At 45.5% G+C, this 19,099-nt stretch overlaps 1 protein-coding gene across 10 annotated transcripts in view; it reads right to left on the bottom strand.

The window, feature by feature from the left end:
- Window positions 1-8,209: 8,209 nt before the first annotated feature.
- MTCL1 (microtubule crosslinking factor 1) overlaps window positions 8,210-19,099 on the bottom strand; it is a 104,269-nt gene continuing 93,379 nt past the window's right edge. For 6 of the 10 annotated variants that reach the window (XM_066992775.1, XM_066992770.1, XM_066992771.1 and 3 more), the window contains 3 exons: window positions 18,952-18,983; window positions 16,076-17,636; window positions 8,210-9,447 (listed from right to left, as the gene is read on the bottom strand). In XM_066992775.1, the coding sequence (XP_066848876.1) occupies window positions 9,238-9,447; window positions 16,076-17,636; window positions 18,952-18,983 (1,803 nt within the window). In that variant the 3' untranslated portion in view covers window positions 8,210-9,237. Of the gene's footprint in view, window positions 9,448-12,513; window positions 12,572-12,995; window positions 14,822-16,075; window positions 17,637-18,951; window positions 18,984-19,099 lie in introns of those variants that run through there. The other 4 variants (XM_066992777.1, XM_066992778.1, XM_066992779.1 and 1 more) reach the window with 2 other exon arrangements.

The raw sequence follows: 19,099 nt of genomic DNA on the forward strand, positions 1-19,099 counted from the left end.
CAAACCTCCTTGTAAATTCCCTTCTCTCACTTCCAGAAATGGAGAGACGAAGAAATTCCTTTTTCCTGCCTCTACTTGCTTGAATTTAATGAGTGCTACGGCTTCTGCCCATGCCAAGGAAACAACTTTTTCTGTAGGTGGCTCCAGCAGAACAGCATTGTGCGGAGGTTCCCTCATTGATGTAAATACAACTTCCCAGTGAAACACTGCTGCTGCACAGAGAAAACTCTTTAAAACTCTCTGAAGAAATCCTGATAAGTCACTGCTGGTCAGGCTTCACCCTTCGGCACTACGTCAGCAGGCACCACCTGTAACAGCTCCAGCTAAAACCCCCGTGAGAGGCTCCAACATTTCCATGGCCACCTCAGCACACCTGTGGCCAGAAGTGTCAGGTCACTTGTGCTGCTGAAGGAGACATGCCGCAGAAGCTCGGCAGCAAGAGCAAGCACCTTTACCCAGGAAATGTGATGAAATGTGAGGTACCTGTGCAGCACAGAGCCCTTCTGGGGGCACCTCTGTCCCCACTGCCCCATTCCCACAGGAACCTCAGACCAGCTCAGCACGCCCTCCTCTAACTCTGAGGCCTTTCATCTTGCCCTCTCCAACAAACCCATACTGGCGTGTGTGTGCTTGTGTAATTAGGTATTTTTGTGTGTATACATAATAAAGAGAGTCTTCACTGCGCGCAGGCCTTCCCCGAGGGAGAGGGCGAGCACACGAGTTATGGGACAGGTGTTAGTCATGCTGCTCATGAGATGGTCGCCTTCACATACTGGTGTGGGAAGTGTGGCAGGACTGAATGGAAGAGAGAAGTCCATTTTGAAGTGTTTGCCTTTTATAATCACCCAAAAATACTGGGTTAGCTGAAAGCACCCCTGCCCCAAGTGTGACGTGCCCTTCTGGGGCACCTGCTCCAAACAGATCGCCTCTGGGCTTCCCGAAGTCTCCCAGAGAGCAGCAGAGCCTTTTGTCTGATAATATTTTTAATCTTACTGCGCAAACCAGTCCTCAGCAAATCCAATCAACAAACTAAACCCCAGTTACCTTGGTTTAAGTTGAGATCCATGCTTGTTTCCTCTGATTGCTAATCCAGTGTAAAGCACCTGGAGGACTCATTGCTGTTTCTGATGGCTTTTGAGTATACTGCGAAGGGTATAGGTGTCTCAGAGAAGGTTTTGTGGAACATATGCTCTCTTCATGGCATGGGTGGCTGTTTTTAACAGCCATAGTGCCGTAGCTCTGCAGTATTTGACAGATGTTTTATGTTTTTACAATCCAGTGGCACATTATAAACTGATTCTCCAGTGGGAAAGGATTTACATGCTGTTTGATGTATGTGCCAGCTCGTGGCCTGCTGCTCCCTAAAGCTAAGATTTATTTACATAAAGCATGCATCAAAAGTAGTTTTACATACATAGCAGCACACTCAGAGGCTCGGTGAAAAGAAGAAAACCCACCGTGAGGAAGGTTGAAAGCCAACGTACATATCTTTTGATAGTGCCTGTATGTTTCATCTGATCAGACTGATATAGAAAAGGAATCAAAATTTATCAGTGTGAATGATTTAGAAAGAAAAGCAACAACAAAATATAAACCAGCCATGACTTATATGATATTCCCTAGCCATTTCCTCACAATCTTGCTTAGTCCTTCATTAGCACAGAAAAAGAAAAAAAAACTAGACTCTAATCACAAAGACCTGCTAAGTAGATTAAAGGACAATTTTCTCTGTCCATTTAACTTATCTTTAAAGCTCTGTATTGTATTTATCTTCTTAATCTGAGTTGAGCTTTTATGCACAAAGGCTGTTTAAAAAGGGGGGAGCAAACACTACGTGGTGACTCAGCTTTTTAATTTCCAAAGACTATCTTTGCAGTAGTCTGGGGTTAAAAGTTGAGTGCTGCTGATAAGGGATAGGAAGAGATGCTGAAAGGTGTGGAAAAGTCCAGCCAGTCTGCTTTAGTGCTGGTCTGAAGAACGCCTCCTCTGCCCTGTTTTGGGAGAGGCCATGTTAGACACCATGCAAGGGCTCTGGTTTTTAGCCCTGTATATATACATACATAGATTAGAGAGTCCTATAAATAGGTATAAAAAGATATAGTAGACTTTCTGTTTTAAAGACAGTTATCAGAGAATCACAGAATATCTGGAGGTGGAAGGGACCCACAAGCATCATCGAGTCTGACTCCTGGCTCCCCAAAGGACCACCCAAAAATTCAGACTGTGATGATAGATAGATAGATAGGTAGACAGATACATCTTTATCTGCCTTTCTTTAGGAGTCTGTTTTCAAAATACACATTTGATTGTGTTATCTTCAGTGACTCTATCAGCTGTTTGTAAGTGGTTGCTCTTTAGCCTACGTACTTTTAGAAAGATTGAATACCCAGTGTGTTGCCTGATGTGTTCTGCAGTAGTAGCTGTGGAGGTCCTGCCTCTAGGCAGCTGGCAATGAACTTTCTGCATGTATTGCATTATTTTCTGTTTAAATAATTGTTTCTAGTCTGTAAGTACTCTGCCTGCACTGCAGTATGCACCAAGGTTCATCAGTTCATCTCTCTGTGTTGTCTACTGCCCTGACAAGAGACTAAAGTCATTGCAGGCCTGCCCTAATAGATGCCAAGGTTAAAAATGTCTCACTGCTTCTTCAAATTGGTTGTTCTCTTCTCTAGGACTGATGCAGGCTTCAGAGAAGTGCGTGTGAATTTTTAAACTAGATTTTACTGCGTGACCTGACTCCCATAGTAAGAAGTATTTCCAAATATCCAATGCTTTCTGGTATGTAGGTCACAGTAAATTTAGTTAACTTGCTAAGTAGCTCAAATGATAATTTAATTTTGGGGTAGGTTTTAATTTTTTTTATTTCATTCAGGTCAAAAGTGGCCTCAGGTGACAGTGGGCTTGTTCCTTACTTTGCTCTCCATCCCGGCTCCATCTGGGTTTCGGAGTCGCCTCTGCCTAACCTGAAGAACCAGCACCGGAGGGATCCTCCACGCTGGCTTTGGGGTGGTTTCAGGTTAACTCACTCGGCTGGGAGAAACCAGAAAGCCTGGTGGTGAGGCCAGCTTCACAAACCAGTTCTGTCACCGGGAGCCAGGGTTGGCTGAGCAGGGCTTATAGGAGAGGGTCCGCAGTGGGTGGAGGTTTTCCCGGTTCTCCAGGAAGGATTAATGTGAGTTATGAGGCTGCTAATCACTTATCCCAGAGCCCTTCCGACCAGGAGCTCAGACAGATTCTGCTAAGCAGGGAAATGTTGCTACTAAATTATTTACCTCCGTGCTGGGAGGATGCACTAATTATTTGCTGAGTAAAAGTAACCCACGGACATGGGGAGATGATTAATGTCCGCATGTTATGCTATAAAGCTGCAGGTTCTGAATAAATAATTCTGCTTCTGTTCTTGATGTGCCAAAGGTTGTATAACTGGGGGAACGGTGTCCCACTGTCTCCCATCCGTTGGGCGTCACTCTGCTCTTCAGAACGTCACCGCTTGGCAGGCCGGGCTGTTGTTCTGACAACTGGAGGGCTTGTTTGACAAACGCAGTAGAGAACAGCTCCATCAGCTTTGGGTTTTCCTGCCAGTCAAAGGGGTTGATTTTGGGAGACACTGTCAGTGCTACAGGCAGGTGAGGTCTATAACCTTGTGAGGCCTCCCATACCACAGCATAACCCAAGGCTTGCTTCTACCAAGGCATGTTCCCAGGCCTGTTCTCAGGGAAAGCAGCATCAGGCCTGTTATTTACCAATAAAGGTAAATACTGGCTCAGGTGCCGGTTTCCAGGGGTTAATTCTGTTGTTTCTGACTTGTTATTGATGTTTTCTTCCCAGCTACTTCATTACAGTACCACCTTATAAAAAAATGTTTTCAATAATTTTTTTTTTTATGACGACGCATCCATTCCTATTTGTAAAACATTTAAAATGCCTGTACAACATGACAAATTCAACTTGCATTTTACGTGCAAGTAGTGAAGCTGTGGTGTTGTCAGAGGCATCACAGATTGAAGGGAGCACAGATAATTTGTGAAGCCAGGGCTTTGATTTTGCCTAAGAAGTGATTTCCATGACAAACCAGTGACATTGTACTAAGAAAATACCCTCCCAAAAGTCTTCGGTTTTGTCATGGAAATAGCTGTGACAAAATCATGGCCTTCATTGTTCTTCCTCTCATTCATATATGCAAAGTGATTTTTTTTTTTCTCCTGTCCTACTAATACAGTGTGCAGAAAATCTAGCAAAGAACAACACAATACATGACTTCTCTAAGACAAAGTCAGGAACGAAGACCCTTTTTTAAAAGCAAACACTCTGGATCCATAGGCAGAGACTTGTGATAAAAGCTCCCCACGTGTCTAAGTTACCTAAGTCTCTTACATGAGAAGGAAATCAATGAGACTTATGTTCTTAATTGCCTAAGCACTGCCATAGCATTACTGAGAATAGCACTGCAATTCTCGGTAGCTAAAATATATGGATGTATGTAATAGATGGAGTAAAACATGTGGATGACTCCTCTCCTCTGTAACACCAGTGGCAACTTTTTCAGAATTGTGCCCTGCTGCCTGTTACCGCAGGGTTTGGTGTTTTGGAGCCAATTTGGTTCCAACCAAGCCCATCAGGAAGACGTGCCCGCTGAGCAATGCCTTTGGGATGAGCCTGCCCACGTGCCCTCGCCTCTCTCTTCTGCAGCTTGATGCAGAGGGATCACAGCAGGGGAGAGAGGCAGGAGGAGGATGGGGAGGGTACCAGGGTCCACGGCAGCTTCTGTGTATACCTTATCTAAAGTCTTATTGTAGGGACTAAAACATCCAATTATGGTATAAAAAAAAATCTAAGAATTTAACAAGACAAAACAAAATTTACTGTTGTTGGCATTTAACAGGATTCACATTGCGTAGCCTAGCAGCACTTTTCCCTTTCAGTGCAGTATCCGCTTACGTTGCTCAACCAGACTTACTGCCACCAAGAGACATATAAAACTCAGTACCCAAACTACATTTTTTCTTCTCATCCAGATATCCATATGCCAGCAGCTGCTGAGGACACTGGGTTTTAGTTTTATTTTTTTCTGTGACCTTCTCTCCTCAGATCTCAGCCCGTCACCCCAACACCAGCTTGGGGACACAGGTGGCCTTTGTCCAGCCAAGCTCCAGGGGGGCATTTCTGCCACCCACCCCTTGACCTCCTGCAGCTCCAACCCACAGCTGATGGCTGCAGACCAGGGGGCTCTGAGCAGGTGCTTCGGGTCTGTGCAGCCCCAGCCCTACCAAGCACTCTCAGGATTTCTCCCACCAATTTTTCTGGGGATGCCAGTATTGGCTGGAGCCTCCAGAAGGTATTTGTACACCAGAAAAAAAAAAAAAAAAGTCATTAATGAAAGAAATTTTAACTCTGCTCAAAAAAAAAAAGAAAAAAAAAAAAAAAAGGTCATCCTGAGCCACAGATGGTGATATTTTTTAATTCTAGAGACATCTATAGCAGGGCGGTAATCTCTCTCTTACTCTGACCTGAAGGCAGTGTCTCATCCTCCTGCAAGATGGATAAGAAGATGATAAACAGGGACGGGAAGCAGACTTTGCTCAAAGCCATTTAGCCTCTGCAGAAAGCAGGCTGGGCTATGTGGAGACTGAAGACATTAGCTGTCATTTCATATGAAAATTATATGTACTCAGCGGCTTAATAGTACTCTGGCAGGTTGCAGAGTTTTACATCAAAGGAAGTCAAAACAGGCGAACAGGGAGCAAACAAGAGATGTTGGTGCCTCCAAAGAGAGCACGAGGGAGCTCGATGGCTCCAGACACTCAGGGAAGGAAGGGGGAAGACGCACGCCTTGGGGTCCCCTGTGCGCATGGGGGGTTCCTCTGCGCAGAGGGAAGGGGTGATGGGGAAGGATGGTCCAAGGCCAAGCTACAGCCTCCCCTCAGATGCCAGCCGGCCTGGGAGGGACACCGTGGATCACAGTCCTCTCCGGGTCCCCGGCTGTGTTGCAGGACCGGGTGATATCCCAAGGCCATCAGATCCGGCGCCACAAATCCCTGGGTGAAATCCAGCTATCTCTTTCAGCCTCGTCAGGCAAAGCTACGGCAGAGGCATTCACATCCCCTTAAACTAATTTGTGTGGCAATCTTCAAGGCTTCTCCTGCCCTGATTATTCATGAGGCAATAATTCAGCTACCCCACAGACACAGAGTGAGCCACGGACCTTCTGAAAAGGCTTTCTATTTTATCCTAGAAGCTTTTAAAATAACCTCGGATGGACTATAGACCCATTATTTATTTTATGATTTATGTTAGTAATTATGGAATGCGATGGAGCAATGGGAGGGGAAAAAAGTCCCCCAACCGCACCAGCTGCAACAGTGGAAGATAAAAGCCTTGGTGTTTCCACAGAGCCAGTAGAAACGTGATATTTTTGATGTCGCTGTATTTGCTAATTAGACTAGAAAGGAACTTATGTTTAATTAATGTGATTCTTTTTAAGATCGTCCACAGAATTTCTGTTTGTGTTAAACCTCCTCCCTGCTATGCGCTGTCGAGCTCCTGCTTCAGCAATCCCCGCTGTTTCATAAGCAGTTTACCTGTCAGGCCACAGGCAGCTGCTTATCCTCATATCCCTTCCTATTTCAGGATGGCCAGCAGCTAATTCTCCAGGCTGGGGTATTCTCGATTTGAAAGGCAAATGCCATTTCCTGGTATCAAAGCTACAAATCAGCCACCTGAATTTTCTTCTACATCATTAAAAAAAATTACAGCTGTCAAGAAGCAGAACAGCAATTCTACTGGCTGGTGACTAGCATTGCTCCTTCATTTGCAACTTTAACTCACTTCATCTAGGAGAAACAGCTTTTAAGGAAGCAGTAAGCCCTCCCCCTCTGTCTTCAAAGCTGCTCCCAGTAATTAAGATTTCGAAAACAAACAACGATCTTTCATTTGTGGCTTAAGCCTTCTTTAATAACCATTGCGACTCTTCTTTGACCTTCTAAAACAGTTCTTGTGCATGCTTCTCCTTCCCCTCCCAAGCTGAAATTTTGGCATCAGCTCAGCAAAGTGTTGCAGCTAGAAGATTTTCAACCACTGGAAAAATAAGTAGGGTGACTTCCATGTACAATTTTAAGGTCCATACCTAGGGAGGGGTCAACCTAATGCTCATTAAAAATGCTAACAGCGAGGCTTTGAGACATCTGTGAAGGGAATTAGCATGTGATATGACCGCTGCTGCTCAGGAGCAGCACTGGACACTGCTTGTTTTGGCTGGGGCACCAGAGCCATTAGACAATAGGAGTTTTCAGTCACTGCCTGTCTTGGTAAGGGGCATTTTTCATAATGATGACCCCATGGTGGACATCTCAACATCGGCTTAATAGCCACTTAATGTCCTAACTGATGTGGGAGAAATAAGACCTCAACCAGCTGGTATTTGGGAGCTGACCCAAGAGCTAGGGAGTTTGTTCTCATCCAGCAGCTAGATTACAGTTCCTAGAAAGCCAGCCACAAGGCAGCGGGACAGGATGCAAGGGACTTATTGCTCAACAGAACTAACCAGGAAGGCTTCTAGGGATCCCAGATGGTGCTCTTAAATAAAAGAGCCAAAGAAAGCCTCAACAAGGGAAATCAAGCGGGAAGAGCCACTTCAGCCATGGGATAACAACTCAGAGCATTTCCGGGGCTCCCAGAGAAAGCGTGTGGCCAAACAGATGGCACCAGGCAAAACAGATCAGGAGGCCTCCACGCCTTGGGAGGGCACAAATTCTCAGCTGCATTCAGTTCTCAATGTTAGCCACCAGTTTTACGCAAGCCCTTGGTCTTATCGGTCTCTGTGCACAACGCAGATGAGACATAAGCCTGGATTAAGACTGGGTATATCATATTTTTGACATCATGTTTAGCTTGCTTTTTTTCATTCACATGAACAACTGAAAACAACAAGACATACCACCTCAGAGGGACTGAAAAGATAAGTCCTGCTATCTGTGTGAGCAAGCTGTTTTGCAGAATTCAGTGAGGAAATTCAAAAAACCTCCCATGGCCTGCTCCAGTACTTACACAAGTCTGTGGAGCACAGCCTAACATTTGGCTTTGCCATGGTTTATTTCCTATAAAGAAGCATTCTTTTTTCCCTTATGAATACAAGCAGAGTTTGAGGGCTTCTTCCCCCAGTTACATGAGCCTGGGAAGTACCATCAGAAATAAACATCGTTAAGCACTTGAGCAGTTTGTAAATACTGAGGGTTTTATTTCCACTTCACATGGTCTCCAACAGACTCTTAAACAAGACCAGTTACAAGTCAGTATGCCCAGAGTTCTCAAGGGTTTTCTCAAAACAAAAAATTTCAGTAAACGCTGTACATAGCCAGTTGAACTGCTAACAATAATTTAAAAACTTGTTTTGTATAGTCAATGCAAGAATACCAACAATAAAAGTACAGTACAGGTAAATTCACAACAATATTACAGTGGAACAGGTTGACTCACATTTACGTGATGGTAGAAGTACAGTAGCAGTATGTACATGCACTAAAGTGCGAGGACCCAGAGGCATGCAAGTCAAGTATCGTAGGTGTATTTTACAGCTAACTCCGTAAGACTTTGAGGCATTCTTTTTTTTTTTTTTTTTTTTACACTTTTCCTTGTGTTTACCTGTATTCCCCTCCATCTCAGTTAACACAACTCTAGTGAACTAGCTTAATGGCTTTCTTCACTACTTAAAAGGTATTGCTTCAGACAGTTGAAGCATCTTTAAGAACCTTACGTTTAAAAACTGATAAACACTGACATTAAAATAGAATAAAATTAACTTAAGACCCTAGTTTTACATGAAAAACAAAAACAAAAACAACCCCCAAAACCCCAAACCAAAATCGAAAATGTAGCAGTGCAAATATAACTGAAAGGCAGTCAGTATTTGGAGAGAGCGCGAGCACGTATTCAAATTCCCTTAAAACTTAATTTACATTTTATTTTAAATCTTAACTTTATATCATTTTTACCTTTTTTTTTTTTTTTTGTTAATATACTGTGTGTAGAAAAGATGGAGACAAAAATAGTTTTCTCAGCTATGAAAAAAAAAAAAATTAAGTTATTACAGGCACATTAACTGTTTCATTCCAGAAACACCTCTGTTTCACAGGTCGGACATTCAGCAGCTGCATTTGAGAACATTCTTTGACCTCCACAACGGGACCTCCCCTTCGGGCCGCCGGGCGAAGGCGGCTCACGGCGTCTTTGGCCCGCCACCCTTCACGCCGGCGTGCCTCCCTGGCCCGGGGTCTCTGCTGGCGGCTCCTTGCCTCCGCTCTCCTCCGAGGAAGTCAGGTCTCCGGTTGACTGCGACTGTGAGGCAGTAGGGGAATGTGAAGCCCATCGGGACGGTGGGCGCCGGTTCGCTGGTCTCTCTGGCCGGGAGAAGCAGGGTTCGAGGGACGGGGCTAGTGCAGAACAAGGCAGTTCCTTGGCAGCCAAGAGAGCAAAACAGTGGTTAGTGACTTGTATTAGAGGCCGTCTGGCTGAGCAAAGAATTAAAAATAAAAAAAAATCAAGCTAAAACTAAGCATTTGTCTCATCGCAGAACAAAAGCAAGCAGTGAACGTCTTTCTGTGTGTGGGCTCTGGACACCTGCATGTATGTCCGTGATTTATGGAACAGACAAGGAGAGAATGAAAGGAAGAGGTCTGGGATGAGCTGAAGTAGCTGACAAACTTCCATTTGCTAACTCTCCTTGTGCTAGAAAGAGAAGAGCTGAAAAATACATTTGCATGATAATTCAGGGAAACCCACTATTCATCGCATTGATCTAAGCGCTGGCCAGGCATTTGCAAGAGAGGTCAAGATCAACCACGGGCTCCTTTTGTCTGCTTCAGAGCGCAGACTGACATTCAGGAAAGACTCGTTAGCAGAAGAATAATGACTACAGGACTAGTTACGACCTTCAGCTGGATTAAAGATTCAGATTTCAATCTTACCTCCAGATTTCAACTTCTGCAACATCGCTCCTTACTGCCAGCTGCTTTTGCTTGAATTACAGGAATCAGCGATAATGTGCATTAAAGATGGCATTCACCAAAATGGAGGAAAACTGAAATTTTATTTCTCTACTGGTTTTCCACTGTTCAGGCTTGGTAGCCTGCCTGTGCCATTAGAAACCATCTGCACTTGTGATTTTTCACCCTGGCACTAGGTTGATAATTGCTTCTAGTATTTATGGACTTTGCTCATCGCACAGCTAGACTTCCTGCCTCGCTCTGTATGCTCACTACATCAAGACAAATGACTGGGGGAGCGAGTCTGTCTTGTAGTGCCAAAGCAAAAATTCTGGATTTCTCCACATACTTCAGAATTTATAAAAGCAAATCAGAGGAGTTTGTCAACCTAGAGAACTGCATATACTGAGGAGCAGTCACTGGAGAGTTAAGTAAAAACCTGTCTCAAAATCAGACTACAAGCTGGTGATAAATGGAGAGAGAGATCACAAGCGATACAATGCACAAGACAAGCTCTGGCATGGTAAACCAACGGGAAACAAAGGGAGCAGTAAAACAACACAGTAGGAAGCAACAGAGTCAGTGCGGAGTTTCAGACAGAGAAAGGGAGTGGGGAATATTGTGTTAGGTAACATGATGTGATGGGCAGTGAACAGACACGGTGATATGCCGCTGAACATCTCAGTTGGATTGGGATGTTACATGACAGAAAGACCAGAGCAGTGGTGCTGGAAACGGAGCTTGTGCAGGCGTGTGTGTTTTGGAGAGAGAGAGCACCAGAGGTGGGAAAGCTTCCATGAAGGGCGAGACCCCGGAGCCTTCAGGCAGTGGGCACCCAGCCGGTGCTCAGCAGCTGCACGCCGCCAGGACAGAGCACCACGCCAGGACAGAGCACCACACCAGGACAGAGCACCACCAGGGCTCATCTGCCCTCGTGGGTGGGCGCAGAAGTTGGGTGGAAGCTTTGGGGCCTACGTGTGTGCCGCTGTCTCTGCGCATCGTAGCCCCCACCCCGGCCCCACACTGCGAGCCCTCGCACCCCGAAACACAAATCGGCGCTAACGAGCAGATCGACTCCGTGTCCTCACTTCACCTGATCCTGCCGTGCCTGGGGGACATATGGGCTGTGAAAGCTGCCACTCAGATTTGTTAGGGGAAATCCATACGCACAGCAATACTTACAGGCAGCACAGCGTGGTGAGTGGAGGCTACGCGATTTGTGGGCTTTGCCTTAGACTCTTTCTAAGCAGCAGCTTAAAGCGGTATCTTTATAGGGCTGCTTGCTTCTGCCTGCCTTACCCAAGTTTCACAGGAGTAAATGGGAGTCAGCACTGTGATAAAATTCATTTGCACTGCTAACTCCAAGTTGAAAAGAGTCTCTACAGCATCGAATCACGGAATCACAGAATGGTTTGGGTTGGAAGGGACCTTAGGGATCGCCTTGCTCCACCCCCCTGCCATGGGCAGGGACACCTCCCACCAGACCAGGTTGCCCAAAGCCCCATCCAGCCTGGCCTTGAACACCTCCAGGGATGGGGCAGGCCCGCAGATGTTGGCCAGCTTGTCCAGAAAGGCAGGGCTAAGCTCATCCCAGTCTTATCAGCGCTGTGTTTGCCAGGGCAGAGAAGGGACTGGCAGCCCAGCCTCGTAGGCACTGTGTTGGACACCGAGCGGGTTACCCACCTGCGGATGTCGGCTTTCTCAGAGTGTGTTAAGGAGAACAAGCCATTAAAAGCAAACTGTCGGGAATGGTTTCTGAAATCCCAAATGTCCTCCCTTACCACATGCGGCTGCCATAGCTAGAAATGTTTGAAAAAAATGACATCCTGTGGGTAATTTACTGTGATGGCTGCCTGGGGGATGGGCGGAGAGGCCGCACTTCTTAGCCAGGATGTGGGAAAGGAGGTTTCAGCTTTAGTCTCTAGCTGCTTCCTAGGCCAGGCTGCCAGCCGCTGTGGCTATGCCTGTATTAATAAATACCTAAACCAGGCTGTTTTCTGGCTCTGAGGCTGAGTGCATGGTCACAGCTCCCTTCCTCCACTGCAGCAGCCCCAGCCAGCCAGCTCTGGCCGCAGTGGGGTTGGGAGAAGCTTTATGGTGAAACGTGGCCATCAGTCACAGGCTGGTGCTCGAGCCCCTTCCCCAGCCCTCTCCAGCCTCTGCTACGGACAAGGCTTGAGGGAAGACAGCCTGGGGCAGACAGGAGCACTGCACAGTTGTGTGCAGAGATCCAAAAAATAATGCTGCTGTTACATTTTGGGATAATTACGTTGTTCTTGATTTTTTTTTTCTTTTAAAGTTTAACAAAAAACCCAACCACACACATTTTGAGTTGTGTGACCTCTCCAGGGACCACGCATGCTCACAGCCCATGAGGGAACAGCTCGGGTTCCTACCCTGAGCGCTTCCTGACCATCGCATACAAAGGACTACCTGGGGATGTATGGAGCTGTGGTCATTTATTGCCCTCCATTAACCCACGCATTCGAAGTGACCGCTTTTGGAAAGCTCTGGAAACAAGGTAGAAAAGACTTACAGCAGTGAGGCAGGCAGGGTTAGAGTCCCCAGGGGGCAGTTAATAAGACAGTTTGGTTCTGGACAGAACAGACAGAAAAGAAAAAGAAAGCAAGTAGGTTGGAAAGAACTGTTTTAATCTTTTTTTTTTTTTTTTTTTTAAAGTGAAGATTTCATGCCAGCAAGGAAGAAGTCTCCAGATGTTACTACCCATTCAGATCATGTTACCGCTGTATCAGAGGGAAACTAATAATAAAAGATAAGCCACCAGCAGCAAAAGATTCAGAAAGGAAGGAAGCAAACAAACCAACCCTTTACAATCCTAGCACAGTCTCAGAAGGACATAGCATTAAACAATCCAAACATTTCTATTCAGCAGAGAAAGACATCCGTTATCCTTTGCCAACCATGATTAAGGCTGTGGAAAAACAACGTTACTGTGAAAGAGGAAAAAAGCGATGTTTTTTTTTCCTTCGTTTGACTTCAGGAGATAATTTCTGCTTTAAAAAAAAAAACAAACCACGCTGATATTTATGTCACTTAGAAGCCCACCTGAAGGTTTTACGAAAACTCTTTGCCTCACCCCTCTTCCTTCTTCCCACTTAACAGTGACTCTGGCAGGGAGACTCAAACTACAGCAAAAGCCCTTTACTCCTGGCAACCCCTTCCCTTCTTTGCAACATTCCCCCTCCAACCCTGAGTGGTTTCAGCTGCAAGTGTGCGGCCACTGCTCTGCCTCGAGGAGCAGAGGACGCCGCAGCTGCGCGGGTCCATGAGGACGGTCCTCTGGCAGCGCTGTCTTCAGAAGAGGGTCTAACCCCTCCGGCCGGGACAGTTGTGTAACCTCTGGGATTTACACCCTTGCTAGCTAGAGAAGAACACTCACACTGTTTTTACATTGCTAGTTAGGTAAAGTTAATCTGCATTTTTCAATGGTAATATTTGTAAATCCCATGATATGCAAGTAAGTGGCTTAGTGCATCAGCAGAATAAAAGACTTCTAGGCTGCACTGGGTGGATATGAATTTACTTGTAAGCAGCTCTGGGCAAGTTAGAAAATACACAGTTATTACTACTATGTATGCATATACACTCACACGCACACATACATATGTACGTGAATATATAAATATATATATGAACTAGACTTCATATGGCAGCAGTAACATAAAAGTAAATTGTGTAACTAAAGCACCCAGAAGCTCAAATTAAGCAAAAGCCACCAACAGGTGCTCCACACAAGTTTAGAAGTCATTAATACACCATGCTATGACTGCAGAAAAAAAAAAAAAGAAGGTTTTCCATGGTAAGAAGGTCACTTGTCTTGACCAGAAGCAAACAGGTGATGGGGAAGCAAGAGCAGGGATCTGCAGGAGGGTGGCAAGGGCAGTGCTTACATTGACGCTACCCCGAGCACAGCCTTGCCTCCTGCTCGATCATCATTTGTTGTTCTGCTGTGCCTTCCTTTGTACAAAATGTGCTAAGTGCAATTTTGGAAAATTTTAATTTTTGTGGCCAGGATAATTCATAAGTAACCCAAGGTATTTGCAGAGTCTAGACATATTTGTGGCTTTATTTTCAACAGCAAACCCACATTTCATTAAGAACGTCATAGAACTCACATAAGAAAAGCGAAGCCCATCATGTGATTGTTGCCCACCAACTTCCTTTTCAATGCACCTGTGCGTCTAGACAGCAGCCATAACAACTCGGTAAGAGCTACAGGGAAGAGCGAGTCTTAGCTCTGGGGCTTGGAACTTAAAAAATTAGGCAAAAGATGCTGAGAATTCACGAAGAGAGGCAATTTTCTGCTGGGCTGATGGTCAATGAGTATTTACTAAACAGCATTGACGTAGATCTCTCCATGCATCAAACTCAGGTACTGTTGCCAGCTGAATTTTGCCAGCAGCAATTTGTGATGGTGTGGGATGACATCCGTTTACTCATACTTGAAATCTGCTGAGACATTTAAAAGATGCAGGAATCAAGAATTTTCAGCGGTGCCCTGAAGGCAAAGCTGAGTTGAACCCGTAAGAGTACAACGCATACTTTCTAATACAGAACGGTAGTACATTCCCAGTATTTCAAACTAAGGACAAAATACAGAGATGGCTAGACAGAGTGAAATAAGTGAGGCTGCTTTCAACTTTAATTCATTCTGAGGTTTGTGCACAAAGCCCACTTTCATTCACTTTTACTTATGTGCATATGGTTTCTTTTTTATATGTGCAAACTTCCTTATTTACATCTGTTTAAGCAGCATATAGGGAGTATATCCTCAGCTTTGGATGCTCTGTTAGGCAAAAATGATTGTGTCCTCTCAACAGCACCTACAAAAGAGGAACAGATCATGCCCATTGAGAACAAGCCGCTAGCGCAAGGCAAACTGCAGAACAAAAGCCTCAGTGCTCAGGTTCCCACAAATCCTTCAGCACTGATGGAGGAAATGGGTTTTGTACATTTCCTTGAGGCTATGAGGCAAGAGTGGTAGGAGCAAACCGAGGCAGCATGTCTGGGGCACATGGGGGTCTAGGAGGAGCAGCTGCCCGGTGGCTGGTGCCCCCTGCAACACCGGGGTGCTAAAGGGACAGCACAAGGATGAGGGGATGGGGGTCTCCTGCCCCAGACCTGGGGAACACCACTGACCAGCAGGCTGTGTGCCATTTCTGTGCCGTGCCAGGAGAGCAGGCACCGCCTAGTGCACGGCGTAACTCAGCTTCTCCAGGCCTTCTCAGGGCAACGCTCTCTCAGGCACCAAGTTTCACCAGAAACAGGCTCAGACATTGGTAACTAGGAGAGCTTTTGTCCACCATTACAACCTGGTTTTAGCTACTTGCTGTAGCCCGTTACTGTAAATGAGGATCCGACCCCCAGTGCTTGGGCACACCTGCTGGGACAGATGACGACCTTTACACTTTTGATAGTGCAGCAAAATATCAATAAAGAGTTCTTAAGCACTAAGTAGGATAGTGCTTAGGCTAGCTGATTATCTTTTTGTTTCTTTCTTTCCTTTTTTTTTTTTTGGTGAGGCACCAACAATCAATACCAAATTTCATGCTATTTAATCACATTTGCAGACCACAGCCAAACTTATTCAGATACATCCAGAAAAGGTATGCTGAAGGCCCTGAAGTTTTAGTTCAGGGTATTTATTGTAGTGACTAATTTTCACACAAACTTGCCATCACCCATTCCTGTGTAGGAGAAAGAGCCTACCTTTCCGTCCAGCATAAAAGAGAAATTTACTCAGACCTAGAGTCCCTAGAACATCTGTTAGGTGTGGTGCGTTTTGTAACAGAAACCCTTATCCTGGTCATTCAGGGAAGAACCATCTTTATCCTGTAAAGGACAAAGCTCTTCTGATGCTTTCAAGCCCGATAAGCTGTCAGGATATAAACTCAATTCTTTAATCAGTTCTTCAGTGACTAATCCAATAGTTTCATGACTGGGACTCGCTGGTGGTACCACAACAAGACTAGGATATTTATTGTAAACACTCAGTAGGACTGTAAGACATCTCGTAATGCATTTGTTCAAAGAAGAGTGCATTTAGCTATAGGAGGAAAAACAAACAAACTCATTACCTCTATGGACCCTGGATCTACTTTGACAATTTCTCCTGTGCTGTTGTCATTGCTAAGATTTGGTGGGCTGTGGGAAGGTAGCCTTCTCTCTTCTTTTAAGGCATGCTCCAAAAGTTTCTTATTCAAGATCCTGGCAGCATTTTCTGTAAGCGTATACCCTGGAGGAGCAGATAAGTCCTGCCTGATGCTTGTCACCTCAGTCCCATCTTCCTTTTGTGTCTCTGTACCCAAACGGAGAGGACTGGGTGACCTGCCACGGGCATTTGTACATGGCTCCTGCACCGGGCCCAGTTCTGGTCTGGGTTCTGCTGACCTGGATCGGCTGCTAGACCTGGGGCATTTTTGGAAGGTCTCGTGAAAGATGGGGCTATGGTCAATAATGTTGAACAAACTGGAGAGGCCATCGTTGATAGTGGTATGGACAGGACTCTCCCTTGTAGTAGTTGATCTAGCCCAAGCGGACTCACTGAATCCTTTCTGAGGTGTGCCAGGCAAAGTCCGGTTATTTGGCTGGTCTGATTTGGGAAGTATTTTTCTCTGCAGCTTTGGGGAGCCGTATTTGGGGGAACAGCATGTGCGTTCAAACTTAGCCTGGACTTTTTCAATGACAGGGGTCACTTGCCTGCTTCTTAGGCTTCTGGATGGTGAAGAGACAGGTGTGGACCCCCCCTTTGGTGTCAGACACTTGTGTGGACTGCTGGTGATACTGCGCAGGGTTTCTGTCTGCAAGCCAACACTGATGGTCTGGGTGGTCTGCGTCCCTGTCGTCCTCATACCATTGGTTTGACACGCGGTGTCCTTAAACTGAGGCTCTGCTGAATTAGAGTTGGAGCGTATTGCGTTCCGGACAGAGAAAGCTACCTCCTTCATATCATCACTCATGTTTTTGGACATCTCCAAGCTGTGCAAGGGTGAGGCAAAGCCCACGGTAGTGCAAATAGGACGTTCAATGGGATGAAGACCACTCTCCAGAAAATCCTTATGATGTTTGGCCAGGTCACAAGACCATCTTCCAAACATATCCGAGGAAGCACCTTTTGTCTCAGCAACGTTCCCCATAGCTTTGGTCATAGAAAACAAGAAGTCTGGCTCAACCTGGTTTTTCCCTTCGCTTCCAGCTATCACTGAGTTATCAAACCTACGGACCACTGGTGGGCTGTGAAAGACCCGAACTCCCATTTTTTCAGTTACACCGTGACTCCTCGTTGGCTGCTTCTGGCAGTGCTCCGGGCTGGTCATGGTGTTGGTGGTCATAGTGACACTGGTGGTGAGGTACCACGATGAAGCCTGGAAGGGATCTGAAGCCAGATCATTCCCGGCTTTCCCAGTTTCTGTCCTTTCTGCCCACCCTTCTGCAGGCTTCTCAGTGGCCCCAACGTGATTTCTAGTGCTACTGTAATCCCAGGTTTTGTTGAACTCCTCGATGTACTTCAGATCATCAGGAGACAAGGGAGGGGTTATGTCATCTTTGCTGCTGGAGGAAGGCAAGTTTTTTTCTGGTAAAAATGGAGAAATGTCCATCAAGCGCTGGAATTCGGACATGGAAGAAACGGACATGGCCCTGCAGAGAGGAACACAAGAATGTCACTCATAGCCTTGGAAGCTCCCACAGAACTACTGCTTTCAGCAGAAAACTAACTCAGAAAACTCAACTTTCACTATCTGCTTATATATAAAACCATTTTAGCCCTCTTGTTTTTTAAATAGCTGGGAAATGTAAGCATTCCTGGTGTGTCATTAAAAGTACCAAATGGTTTATTAACGGCTCTTAATTTACTGCGTTTTCATGGGTTACTGCTGGGCAAATGTCTGAAATATGCAGCAGTAGGATGCATTTCAGAAATACATTATTCACAGAAAATGAGTCTTTGTGACAATATGAGGCACACTTTTCAAAGGAAGTACAGAGTATTTCTGGCTTGCTGTGAAATCAGCAAGTCTACCCCCACTCCTGAGATCGCTCGGGCTGCACAGCTGGTGTCCCGCAGCGATGTGGGACATCCAGCCTAGAGGCTGTTACATTTAACTGGCCTGGTGAGTTGAGCTCATGCTATACTTCAACAAAAGGGAGTCTCTATGCGATAACGCTGGATTCTTGGCTTTCCCACACTTCACTAGTTCATACAAATCACAGACATTCAGCCGAGTCGTCCTACTGCTTCGCTATAAGAAAAATCAACAAAGAACCTTTCTGCGTGGCACTACTTAAACATGTAAATGAGAATAGTTATGAGAGACAGCTCAATGAGGTCTCTAAAGCTGGATGAGGATTCAGTAAGTGGTGATTTTTATACAGCAGTATTCTGGAGGATACAGTAAAATCACACTGCGAGATTTTAATCAAGAGCACCAGCTGCAGAACTAGAGTGCGAGAGAATCTCCTATTCAGATGCTCTGGTTTGCATCTGGGGAGAATCTCAGAGAGCACGGGCTGGATTCCTTTGGGATGAGGACGCTTTCCAGAAGCACAGTAAAGGCACTCTAGGGTCAGGTGGGCATTCAACCCATGGGATCAGACCAAAACTAGTGCAATGTAAAACATCCTGAACATGCAGAAGCATGACGGCTCCTCAGCATCAACTGTTTTCCTCTACGTATCAATGCCTACAGGCCTGTACTACTTGCTAACAGAGATGCAGTTTTGTGCACTCTCAGAGAGTTTGATCTTTGTGCACCACAGCAGAATGTGGCCCAAGTTAATCAGCAGAACAGGAGCATATTGAGACAAATTAATCCCTGGGTAAATCCATTAATCTGGATTGCAGGCTGATTAGGAGGTGGCACGGCTATGCCTAGGGTCTGTGGTTTGGGCACAAGTGAGCCGGAACTCCGGTTGCTGAATATTTGCTGTTTTTTTTCCTGTAAGTTTTATTCACCTTTGAAGATTTCCTTTATGTGTTTCTTCCTCCTGAAGAAAAACAGAAACAAACAGTCATTTCTGAACCTGTTTGCGGCTTTAACTTGTGGGTGTTTTGTCATTCACTTGCAGGTAGTTCCACCAGGTATGTCTGTCTTTAAAAAGCA

This window comes from Anser cygnoides, chromosome 2, assembly GCF_040182565.1.
Source record: "Anser cygnoides isolate HZ-2024a breed goose chromosome 2, Taihu_goose_T2T_genome, whole genome shotgun sequence".
NCBI classification, from domain to species: domain Eukaryota; kingdom Metazoa; phylum Chordata; class Aves; order Anseriformes; family Anatidae; genus Anser; species Anser cygnoides.